General features: G+C 39.4%; 1 protein-coding gene across 1 annotated transcript in view; it reads right to left on the reverse strand.

Moving 5' to 3' along the window:
• The window catches only part of LOC145684389 (uncharacterized), a 101,834-nt gene extending 100,684 nt beyond the window's left edge, over nucleotides 1-1,150 (reverse strand). The window contains exon 1 of the mRNA XM_081756654.1: nucleotides 809-1,150. Within this exon, the coding sequence (XP_081612780.1) occupies nucleotides 809-1,133 (325 nt within the window). The 5' untranslated portion in view covers nucleotides 1,134-1,150. The remainder of the gene's footprint in view (nucleotides 1-808) is intronic.
• Between the last annotated feature and the right edge of the window lie 11,834 nt (nucleotides 1,151-12,984).

Here is a 12,984-nt window from a genome sequence, read left to right on the forward strand (position 1 = left end):
AACATATTTGAACTGATTAGAGCTAATAGTACTTGATTATTGGACGACTTGTTCGCAACACAAAAGTCGCTAGCTTTGTTAAGTCGCTAAACTGTCATTCAAAAATCATCACAAAAGTCGCTAATCGAAAAAAAAATCCGTCCTGGAAGCAGATTTAGCGACATTTCCCCCAAATTGGCAACACTGTTAGGTTACGATTCTACGTTGCGGTAGACCCGGATTCGATTCCCGATGGGAGCTCATGTACTGATTCTGCATTAAGCTGTACGTCCACGTTTCATAACCTCGATGCACAAAGAGACGGTAAACTTCAATACAAGCACTACTCTATCCTCCTACGCACCTATCACTTACACACATGACTGCTTTCAAATTTATATACAATTTTGATACACAAACATTGACGTAACTACGATATTTTGCCTCCTTCTGGGAGAGAACCTTATTCTAGTTCAAGGATAGAGGGGGCCACCAGTACAACCACAGAGGAAATGTACAACTATAGATTTACCATTTTTGGCGGGTTCTGTAAATAGCGGCATACCAAAAACAAATAGGTGAATTGTGGTAAACATATCACATACAAAATCGTATTGTCTAGTTCACTAAGTTTCTGCTTTTCGAATATTTTTATTTGTTTTGAAGATATTATAGAAAAACTCTAAAATTAGCGGCAGTTTAATTTCATTGTAGTGAAGATCCTTAAGGGACCTGGTCTCTGTCTAGTCACTCACTCTTATGTGTACAGCACAAAATATATTTCGGCTACGTTATGATAATTGTACTACGAATAATATATTAAGCTTACCTGTAGCGTTCCTAGCTTGTTTCTTATAGTTCCCATTCCTAAGAAATTGATATTCTGCATTGCCCAACACTGGGACCCCCATCATTTCCGCAAGTAACCCTAACGGGTCTTTGTTAGGATGGTATGATGGAAATTGCACATCGTAGTTTCCAGCTAATGCTGGCACTTTAGTTAAAGAACTGGCTTCAGATTCATTACATCCTATTTCAGCTTGCTGTATTTTCACATTTATAGCACTAGCATTAACTGCAGGTAGTTGTAAACTTATTGAAACCTCTGTTGCTGTCAGGTTCGATGTTGCGTTTTTATGAGCCATTGATGACATGACACAACGCAACTTCCTTGCAAACAGCTCTGCTGACAATAGCACACTATCCTGAGATAACGCAGTTTTTCGAACAGAGTTGCCAACAGGCATACACAGAAACTAGCTAGTAATGACTAAACTTATTTCAAATTGTACCTAAATTTATAGTTAACAGAATTTAACTAGAAAACAATCAAAATATTTCTATATTTTTGTGCATTCAGCAGTTAGAGCAGTGATGACCAAATGACAGCCCGCGAATAAAGGTGAAAAGTTCAAGGTGGCCAGAATTTTTACTTGCAAAAACGGGATGCATACGATTCTGCGACGGGTTGGGGTGGGGGTAAGCATCTGACTTCCAGATTGCATTTTGGGACTCAGCAGTATTTACAAAATATACAAGTAAGAGTGATAACACAGTGTTCCTAACTTAAGTACTACCCAACAATACTTTTAACTACTAATAAACTACTTAATTACCTCATTATTGAATATCCGTTATTCTCTAGTATATCATCCAGCGTTAACTTTCACTGGTATTTTTGGGAAGAATGGATCTTGTTCAAAAGTTCTTTGCACTCAACAGTTTAAAGAAATTGGTACAAGACTGATCAAAATTAATGTTACTGATCAGCACAGCTTTCAAAGTATCTATAGGCACTTGGGTTTTCTCACTTGTCCACAAAGGATTCATGTGCGAGAATACACGTTCAGTGGAACATTAGTCCCAGGTAAACAGACAAAGAACTCCACAAATTTTAGATTTGAGTTGAGTTGAGTTGAGTTTTGGGTTTAACGTCCCGTTCAGCGGCGAGGCTATATGAGACGTGGACCTACTGATTAACGTGGAATCCGAACCACATGAGCTCCCGCCGGGAATCGAACCCCGGTCTCCCACGCCAAAGGCAACTTTTAGATTTGAGTTCGGAACGTTATTAGAACAGAAATGGGAAAATACCTATACCCAGCACTTGTCAGGACCACTATTTGAGTTCCACTCAGCCAATATTTCTGGTGTCAAGTACTCTTTTAAACATACGCATACGTTGTAAAGAGCAGTATCATCAATCTGAACGAAAGGACTAATTTCCTGAATAAAGTGTACACTTTTTTGTATATCCTGCCAATGTGATACACCTTTAAGCGTAATCCAACTAAATTGCTTCATAGTTTCAAGGGGTTTTATCCACTTATCTAAATATTCAACTGTAATTTGATACAAAGTATGAACATACTGGCGAAACTTAGCTATTTCAGAAACAAAACCCTCCCTATCCAAATTCTCAAGAATTTTTCAATTTTTCTGATAGCTGCTGAAATGAAGCAATCTTCAGATTTTGAAGCTAAATTTTTCTTTAAATCACATAAAACAGAAATTACATTTTAAAAAAACTGCAAATGTTTGTCCTTGTATTTTTTCTACACGAAATGGAAAGTTGATGCCTGATTATGGATGAAGTAAAACCATGCCTCTGATAAAGGAGTTTCAAAGAAGAATGTGGTTATAAGCGGACATTTTTCATCAAATGCAAAGTAAGACTTGATGAGTTGAAACATCATCAGAAGGCGTTCAACAGCAGGGAGGAGAAAAAGCCGTCTAGTTTTACTATATTCTAATATCTGTTTATATTCTTGATCGATAAATTAACATAAAAAAAAAAAAAAAAGGATTTTCAACTCGAACAGTATACAAATAGAAATGAGAATTCCCACTTGAACATTCAGAAGTTTCAGACACTGCAGAATTTTCCCACTGAGAAGTTGCTACGGAAGAGTGTAGAATTTGCATTGGCCATTTATACGAGGGCGTGCTGGGAAGTCCTTAGCTTTGCCCCCTTCCGATATTTATAATATTTGTTTTTATTGAAAGCTACATGTGTCTATATGTTTGTGACGAAATATTAAAACATTGGTACTAAGGAAAGTTATTTTTTTTAGGTGAGTGCTTGAGATGGCAGGGCAGCCCAACAAGTTCAACGATGTTGAGAGTCGAGCAGTGATGAAGTTCCTCTTCCTCCAGGGGAAATCTGCAAAGACGATCCATGGTGAGATGCAACAAACATTGGGGGTCCATGCACCGTGTTATGCCACAGTGAAGAACTGGGTTGTGAAATTTAAGACAGGCCATTTTGGCACTGAAGATGACCCCCGCTCTGGGAGACCATCCATAGTGATTGTGCCAGAAATCATTGAACAGGTTGATGAATTTCTGCTAAATGTATAGCAGAGGACCTAGGTATATCCCGTGAACGCGTTGGTGTCATTATTCGCAATCATTTGCACATGAACAAACTTTCTGCCAAATGGGTGCCGAAATGTTTGCAAGCCGATCAAAAGCGTGCAAAAGTGCTTGCTTCCAAAGAGGTTTTGAGCCGTTTTGAGCAGGAAGGGACTAATTTTGTGGAACGTTTGGTCACGCAGGATGAAACATGGATCTATTTATATGATCGAGAGACAAAGGAATAATCAAAAGAGTGGCATCACAGTGGTTCACCGAGGCCAAAAAAGTTTCGTGTGCAAAAATCAAGTTCAAAGATTCTTGCCAGTGTTTTTTTGGGATAAGGATTGGGTAATCTTTGTTGATTATCTAGAACAAGGTAACACCATAACCGGAGCTTACTATGCATCATTACTGGAAAGGCTTCACTCAGAGATGAAGCAAAAACGCCATGGAAAGTTGTTCCGAAAAGTTGTGTACCTTCAAGATAACGCACCTCCTCACAAGAGCAATGTTGCGATGCAAAAATTGGCTAGCTTAGGGTTTGAAAACTTGCACTACCCACCATATTTACCTGACCTGGCCCCATCAGATTACCACCTATCCCCAAATTTAAAGAAACACTTGAAGGGGCAAAAATTCGCCACAATTTCTGAAGTAATTACAGCAATAAACTCATGGTTTGACACCCAACCCAAAGAGTTTTATTAGGGCCTAAATAAATTGCAGGCCCGAAGCAAAAAAATGCATCGAATTGAAGGGAGAGTATGTTGAATAAATCCATCAAAAAAATTAATTTTGTCTTATTTTTCTTAGTAAAGCTAAGAACTTATCAGCACCCCCTCGTATTTTGAATAATAATTACGGGACACCTGGGTCATTTTAACTTGGAAACGGGACATATAGGCGTCCCATTTTAGAATCAGAAATAAACGGGACAATGTATGGGACGTCTGATCACCTTGTGAAAAGGTATACGATTTGTTCTTTTTCCAAAAACAAAAGTCCATGTGAACACGAGAACTATATCTGGTCATTGTAATATAATGGAATCTACGGAATCTACGGGCATCACTATTGAAACCAAAAATGAAAGTAGATTGCTAGCACTTTCGGTTCTGGTACAGAAATAAAACAAATGAAACCTACTCTTCCAATGCTGAATCCACTTAAAAAAAGAAAAAAAAAAGCGTCTCGATATATGTAACCTTTAATACTCTGTAGTGATCATGATTGAAACTGAAATAGTAAATTTCTACTAATTCCGGGTGCAGTTGCCTCCCCCTGAGTTTGAGAAATACATTCGTTTTAATTAATTGTATAGTAACATAAAATACGTGAAGTTCTTACTGTATATGAGTTGAGAATCTTGCCCCTTCTAGGAAAATTTGAAATGACGCTACTGTTTTCGTCATTTATATAATTACTTTTGTTTTATGCACTAATAACATTATCTAGATGTCGGACACTAGCCACCCGTTCTACTTTCTTCCATATGACTTCTGTATTTAATCATTTTGTTCCAATCACCATTGCTTTCCCTACTAACGTTTATTTTTATCCCATCGTCCCACGGTTATGCTGGTTAGACTAAAGGAGACGGTGATTATGCGAAATGAGTGAAATGATGGAATGAAGAAAGTGGGAGGAAACGGGAGAACCCCGAGAAAACCCACGAGCACGGTGTTTGTCCACCACAAAGTCCACACGGCGCGAGCTGTGATCGAACCAGAGACCCCAAGCACCGGAGGTGAACGCTCTACCACTGAGCCACCGCGCCCCCTCCCATACTCTTTCCAGACCCACTTCTTTTACCCCAGTTCTCTAAAATTTCTGTTTAAAAAAAATTAAAGTGGGGAACTGCGGTGAGTCGGTGGTAGAGCATTCATGTCTAGTGTAGAGATATTGGATTTCCCTCATATTATTAATATTCAGTATATAAACAAATCAAGATTTAAAAACGATTTTATTTTTTATTATTATTATTTTTTACTTTTTTTTCTTTATTTTCTGTGGATGATGAGAGACAGACACAACTTGGAATAATAAGACAGTCAGCAAACATTTCAAAATTCTCTTTAGTAGACGATTCCTCATTCTTCATTCTTGGTAAATTTATGTAACTTATGTAATCTGATGTAACCAAAGCATTCTGTAACTGTTGACAAATTATTAAATAAGTCGAGAATTCCATTTACCTTGCACTTTCCTGAATCCTACACGTGCGTACTTTAGATGTTTTCCCGTAATTTCGTCGGCCATCTTCCTACTTTGTTTCTTATAAAAACGTCCCAGGACCCGGAAGAGGGAGTAGCACTCGAGAAGCGGTGAAGTACACGAGGAGCGGTAAAGTTCACGAGGAGCGAGTGTGAGCAACGACAGGAGAGACCTATACCAAGTTCCTCGCCAATTCGACACAGAAGCCGAGACATGGAGACCACCAGTCGACGACCAGGAACGGAGGTACGGAATACACATCCAAGGTCCTAAACGCCCAAACAACCTTCCTTTTCTTTCTTCCTAAACAAACTCTCGACTCTCTTTTTTTTTTAAATATTTGTTTTTATTTATTTCTACCCACATGCCCTATAAACTAAAACGCTCGTCGTCTTCTCAGTTACCTCTCAATTCTACCAGTGAGCTGTATTTCCCAAATTAACGATTATAGTTTCTTTTCTTTCTACAAAACGACGACGAAAGCATTCCTTCCGAATGCACAAGCGTAAGATGATGGAGATGCTGATCTTTTTTCTCTCATCAGCGTAAGATGGTGATCAATGCTAGCTTTCTTTCAAACCTCTAAACTGTTTTCTCTTCATTTTTAAGGCTTTTTAGAATCACCTCCAACTTCCCCGCCACCAACCCTCTATGAAACTAGTTTTCTTCTCTTTTGTTTTTTATTTTTGAGCAATCTTTCTTATGCTATTCTATAATTACCTTTCTTTTTCTCTCCTTTTTGGAGAGTGGTGGAGCCCCAATACCTCTTGTGTATGTTTTATGTGTTGTATTTAGTTTTTAGTGTAGGTATAGCATATTTAAGGTCTTGACTTGTGCCCAATAGTTTAATTACTTGTGTTATATGTTGCGACGACTAGCGGACGAATTTTTGATACCTTTAGAGGATATTTTTAACTTAAGTGATACTGTCTATTTCGATCCCGCGGCCTGTTCGTCTCCTAAATCGACTAAATTCACACGTAATTATTTAGAGCAACTTAAAAAGAAGCTAGAATTTTCGGAATCATTTTCGGATATTTCTCCTGATTCTTTAGACGTAACTGTTCGTGGTTCTAGTTCTAGCAGTATGGCTACAGGAGGAAACGATCCACCTCCGTCCATGCACGGCACGATTGTGAAACCAGAGCCTTTTTATGCCCGGTTGGGTGACGATGTAAACACGTACATCAGACGATATGAGACCATCGCTAGCATTAATTCATGGGATGGTATGAGACGAAAATTGGTGCTGGGGAGCCTACTCCGTGGCCCCGCTGAAAACTGGTTTGCTGGCATAGAAAGAAAGCCAGAATTTGCCCAAATGACTTACGACCAGTTCAAGCAAGCTTTTATAAACGCTTTTAAGGACAATTTGGTGCCACAATTATCTGAAGCTCAGATGCGAGCCCGTGATCAGAATGAATCAGAATCCGTTCTAGAGTACGTTTATGCGAAGCAGGATTTGATTTTACGCGCAGACCCGACTGCCGATGAAAAGAAACAATTACAATTTATTGTGGAAGGACTTTTACCCGATTACTTTAAAGTTGTAGTACGAAAGGAGTATAACACGGTGAGTGACCTTTTGAACGATCTCATTATCGAGGAAAGGACTAAATTGTTACTGAAGCGTAAGGAATTAGAGAAATTCTTGAAAAAGAATTCTGCTGTTTTGCAGTCGTCTTTATTTTCTCCGGCTAGCATAGATGCTCATACTCAGAATAATGCTGAAGTAAGGGTTCAAAGTCCGATTACTGCTCAACCATATAATACACAGTCAGCATACTTGCAAAAACAGCAGACTCAACAGAACCAACCGGTAATCGACCCGTTGACTGACATACAGCAACAACTTTCAAAGTTGACGCTGCAGATTTCAGCCTTAGCTCCTTCAACAAATTGTGAAAGAAGCGATGATTTTCAATATAGGAAAAAGCAGTTTAATCAGCCGAAAAATGTAGGTCAGGATTACCAAGGAAAACGGAACGGTAATCAAAACAACAGAAGTCAGAATAATAATGCTGATACTAATAAAAAGTCCAGCAGTGATTTTGCGTCCTCAAGTAATAGTAATTCTTCGCCAGGTCAGGGTTCGACTCCGGATAGAGGCCAAATTATTTGTTACAAATGCAAATTACCGAATCATATTGCGAGATATTGTCGTATGCCTTCTTTAAACATGCAGACAGAGTAGATGGTCGGGACGAATCTACTCAAGGTTCCGTTATAGTCCCTATAGTGTCCTTTAACGAATTGCCTCATGTGTCAGCTTTAATGAACGGGAAAGACGTAGAACTGATGATTGACAGCGGCAGCCAGATCAGTTGTCTGGGGGAAAATTTGGTCCCGGAAAATGCTAAACGTTTCCGTATTAATACTAGACTTCGGGGAGTAACAGGGAAGTCTATACAAGTTTCTGAGATAGCTTTATTAAAATTTAGGATTGGTAAAAAATGGTTTACTCATGTATTCAGAGTTATTCCAAATTTTGATTATGGGCCTTTGATTGGCGCCGATTTTTTGGAAAAGCACAGGGCTGTTTTAGATTACAATAAGCAAAATTTAACTCTTTTTCGATTCGGACGCCCTCCTTCAAAAACGTTACCTCCGAGGAATTTAGAAGTCAATTTGTCAAAAGTCTTAACATCCAGGCTTGCGCAGGGATCTCGGGCTATTTTTAGAGTATTGGAAAACACGATTTTACCACCTCGCTCGCATACTCTGGTGAAGCTACGCAGTTGTTGGGATATTTTGGGGAAGAAGTTATTATTGTCACCCTCTCGCCGGATAGAAGAAATACTGGACATTTTTATTCCATGTGCGATAGTGAATGGAGGATGCCCCGTGGTGTATGTTACGAATCCCACCATTAAGGAGATCAAACTGCGACAAGGTACACACCTTGGGGATGCTGAAGATTTTGAGGAGGTCCCAGAGGAGCCTGAGGAAAGGAGTTTTTCGTCGGTAGAAGAGGACCTACCGTCCCCGGAGAAGATGGAGCTGTCCAGGCGACTTTGTGACCCTAGTCGTGTCGACGTCAACCCCGAGCTACCTCCAGAAGACAAAGAAAGATTCTACAGTCTCATACGAGAATTTCCTGATGTTTGGAGTTGGTCTGAGGAGGACATAGGACTCGCACGAGGTTACCGTCATGAAATTCGTCTATCCGATCCCACACCCGTGAATAAGACGCCCTACTCAGTGCCCTATCATCTCCGTGGAATACTCAAGCAGCAGTTAGACAGGATGCTTCGTCAAGGGATTCTGAGGGAAAAAATCTCGCCCTGGAACCACCCCATCTTGCTGATTAGGAAGCGTAATAATCAGTTCCGATTCGTAAGTGATCTGAGGGGTCTAAATCAGCAGTCCCATCCTTCGAACTTTGCGACACCGTCGGTGGATGACATAATCAATCGTATGGCAGGACATCTCCTTTATACCTCGAGTGATTTGACCAAAGGATTCTTCCAAATTCCGATTACAGAGGAGTCGAAAGAGTGTACAGGCTTCTCGATACCAGGCTTGTCAAGTTATCAATATTGTGTCCTACCTATGGGACACATTTCTTCTGCAGCAGCGCTTAATAGACTGGTCAAATTGACGTTAGCAGGCGTTCCAAGTACAAATATTATGCATTATGTGGATGACTTCTACATTATCGCGTCATCTGTAGACGAGATGGTGCATTGGTGCAAGGTCCTTTTTGAAAAACTTAGAGAACGGGAACTAAAATTGTCTCCCGAGAAGACAAAGATCGCACATTATTCTTTGATAGTGTTGGGACATCGTTTATCAAAATTTGGAGTACAAGTGTCAGATCGAATGTTAGCCACGATTCAGAATTTCCAACGTCCACGCACGAAGAAGAATTTAAAAAGTTTTTTAGGGGTGTGCTCCTTTTTGCGAAGGTATGTTAAGGATTTCTCGGAAATCGCTTATCCTCTTCAAACTCTGCTTCGAAAAGACCAAGATTTTAAGTGGGGAACCCAGCAACAAGAATCTTTTGAAGCTCTGAAAAAAGCAATTTTGGAAGCCCCAACATTGATGGCATACAAACCAGAGAGGGATCTACATATCTACACCGATGCGTGTAAGAAGGGCCTCGCAGCTGTAGCAAAACAACCTATTTCAGACGATCCTGAAGCTGAACTAGTACCGATCGCATATGCCAGTCGAGCAGTTGGACCTTCAGAAAAAAATTTGTCAGTGTACCATTTGGAACTCTTGGCTCTGCTGTATGCACTGCGATCTTTCAGATATTTCGTGGTGGGTCGACATTTCTATCTTCATACGGACTCCAAAGCTATTACGTTTCTTCGCCACAGTAAGAACCTGACAGGTAAATTAGCACGCTGGATGTCTGAGATTGATTGTTACGATTTTACGATCGCCCACGTGAAAGGTACCGACAACATAGAAGCCGACAGTTTGAGTCGCTTTGTTAAGCATAGTCGCGACAAGGAAGATGAAGAAGAGAGTGCCTCTGACCCGAGAATTTTCCTAATCGAAGACATGGACCTCATTGATATCGCAAAAGAACAGCGAGAAGATGCAGTACTGAAGAAAATTATTGATCACTTGGAGGATCAAGCAGAAAAGGATCCAGCCTATGAAAGGCAGGCATCGTATTTTGTTTTGAAGAATAATGTAGCATACAAAGTGAATAAGACACCATTCGGTAAAGTCTATTTGTTAGCAGTACCATCGAAATTGCGAGACATTGTATTTGAGAAACTGCATTGTGGGAAACTGGGTGCGTGCCATGGTGGATTTTCGAAAACATACAACCTTTTATTAAAGTCTGTCTATTTCCCCAATATGAAAAAATTTGTGTATGATAAGTGCCAATCTTGTGTAACTTGTCAATTGCTAAAAAAGAGGAGTGGAAAACAGTTCGGTAGTCTTCAGACACATCCTAGCGTTCATCCTTTCTTTAGAATCTATGTGGATCTTGGTGGGACCTACCCTAGTAATAATATCTTACGCCACAAATTTCTAATTATAGTCATAGATGAAGGAACTCGTCTTTGTATTACTGGTTCTCTACCAGATGCTTCTGCAGCTTCTGTTAGTACTTTCATATATGACAACGTCATATTGAAGTATGGGATACCAACTCAAATCTGTTGTGATAGAGGTGTTGCATTTACCAGTCAATTATTTAAGGAGTTATGTAAAATACTGGGGACTCAAATACATTTCGCTGACGTTCAAGGGCATTTTTCTATTGGGAGTGTAGAAATCGCAGTAAGAAATATAGAACAGCAATTGAAGATCGCCTTAGACAAAACTGACCAATCACGTTGGATTGAACTTCTACCAGAAGTAACCTTTGCCTATAACGTCACGTGCAATTTGAGCATGAAATATTCTCCTTTCGAACTCCTCCACGGCTTTTCTCCTCGGTTGTTGCATTCCGCCATGTTGGGTATGGAATGTCAATTTTCAGAAAACCAAGACAGATTGGAACGAATGAAGTATATACGCGAAAAAGCCCAAGAAAATTTGTACAACCGACATCTGACGTCCAAGAAGTCTTACGACAAGAAGCGAATACAACAAGAATTCAAGCAGGGTGAAGCGGTTTGGATTTTTGATCTGTCTAGAAAACGAGGACAATGTGCTGCTTTCTCGGGAAAGTATTTTGGACCTGGTCAAATTGTGTCCAAAAAACATGACAACAGCTATTATGTTAAGTTTCGAACACCTAGAGGACAGATTAAGATAGACTCATTTTCTATAGACCGGCTTAAGAAGTATTATCCACCTGAGAAGGGAATATCTAAGGACTTGCAAAAGTTAGAGAATCAGGATGCACAAATATTGGGTGAAGGAGTCCAGGAAAAGGATTTTCAGCAGCAGGAGGAGTCCACTTCTTTTTTGATGGAGTATCAGGAAGAGGAAAGCACGGGGGAAGCGGATTCATTGTTCATTCGAGATGTGAAATTGATGACCGAAATTCCGTCGTGGGACGAGACCGGACCCGACACCAAATCGATGGCTGATGTTGAAAAACCGAAGTTTGCCGTCAACGAGGAAATTAACCGGAAAGTGGCTTTGTATTATGGGTCTATTACGTCACTGGCAGGACAAGCGATCGTAAATTCATCCAACACCCAGTTGCAACCAAGAGGAGGTGTAGACTTGATGGTACAGTCTTTGGCGGGAAGTGAAATGAGGCAGGAGTGCAAGAAAATTGGTCACTTGAACCCAGGTAATGCCGTATTAACCTCAGGATACAATCTACCTGTAGATTATGTTATACATGTATCTGCACCCGATGATAAAAATGCTAAGCGCCTAAGGATGTGTTATGAGAAATCCCTACAGTTGGCTATGGACAATGACATAACGACCATTGCCTTTCCAAATATAGCTACAGGAGTATTTAACTACCCGAAATTGGAGGCTGCAAGAATTGCTTTGAACGTAGTAAGGGAATATCTCGAGGAGTACCTCGATTATTTTGAAAAAATAATTTTTGTTCAATTCGATAAACAAAATCAAATTATTTACGAAAAAGTGATGCACGAATATTTCCCGACATGAGTTTTTTGTCCTTTACAAGAGCATAAAATTTATATAATGTACTTTACCTAGAGATTAGTTTATTACTGGCCTAACAGGGAGTTATTTCTATGTTAATTTACAGTATGTTAGTACAACCTTTTACCACCAAAAAAAAATCCTGTGTCCATTATTCTGTTAAAGTGCAGGTGCAGAGGAGGTATTAAACCATCTCCCAAAAACAGTTTTTTACTATGACTTATCTACCTCCATTGTTGAAAATAAAATTAGGTGAAGTACTGAGATGAACTAGTAGGCATTCCACTTACCTAGAAAAGAAGGAAACATTGAAATTAATAACGCAATTTAACAGGAACATATATACTTAGGCTAACAGAGATAATAATCAATAGAACATGTGAAAATTCTAAATTTCTCATTATATTTAATTTGTGTTTCAGATAACCTATTTTGTTTTAAGCTGCATTATCCTATCTTTCTCTTTCCCATATGTGACGTCTAATAACACCGAATTCCAAATAACATCTGGTTTATTTTTCCGTAAACTCCCAAATGTTATTTTGTACCAACACTCTTTACCGATATCTTTCAATTTGACATTTTCCTTTCCGCATGATGTTAAGGTTTCTTCTCTTTTTGAATCTCTGCTTTGCAACGAAAATGACACTCTAGCTCCAGATGTCTGCGAAGCTGCAAAAGACTTACATGATCTGAAAGTCCACATTAACGATTATTTTTTAAAGCCTCCAAATCCACGATTTCATCGATTATCAACCAGATATCCACGTGCACTGCTAGGGTTCATTGGGAAAGCATTGAATTGGTGTTGTGACGTAGCTGACAGTTCTTCTATTGATTCGATAAATAAGAAGGAATTTCATTTGGAACAAACTGTACTGGGTTTAC

This window comes from Thermobia domestica, chromosome 1 (assembly GCF_964235325.1).
Source record: "Thermobia domestica chromosome 1, izTheDome1.hap1.1, whole genome shotgun sequence".
In the NCBI taxonomy this organism is placed as follows: Eukaryota; Metazoa; Arthropoda; class Insecta; order Zygentoma; family Lepismatidae; genus Thermobia; species Thermobia domestica.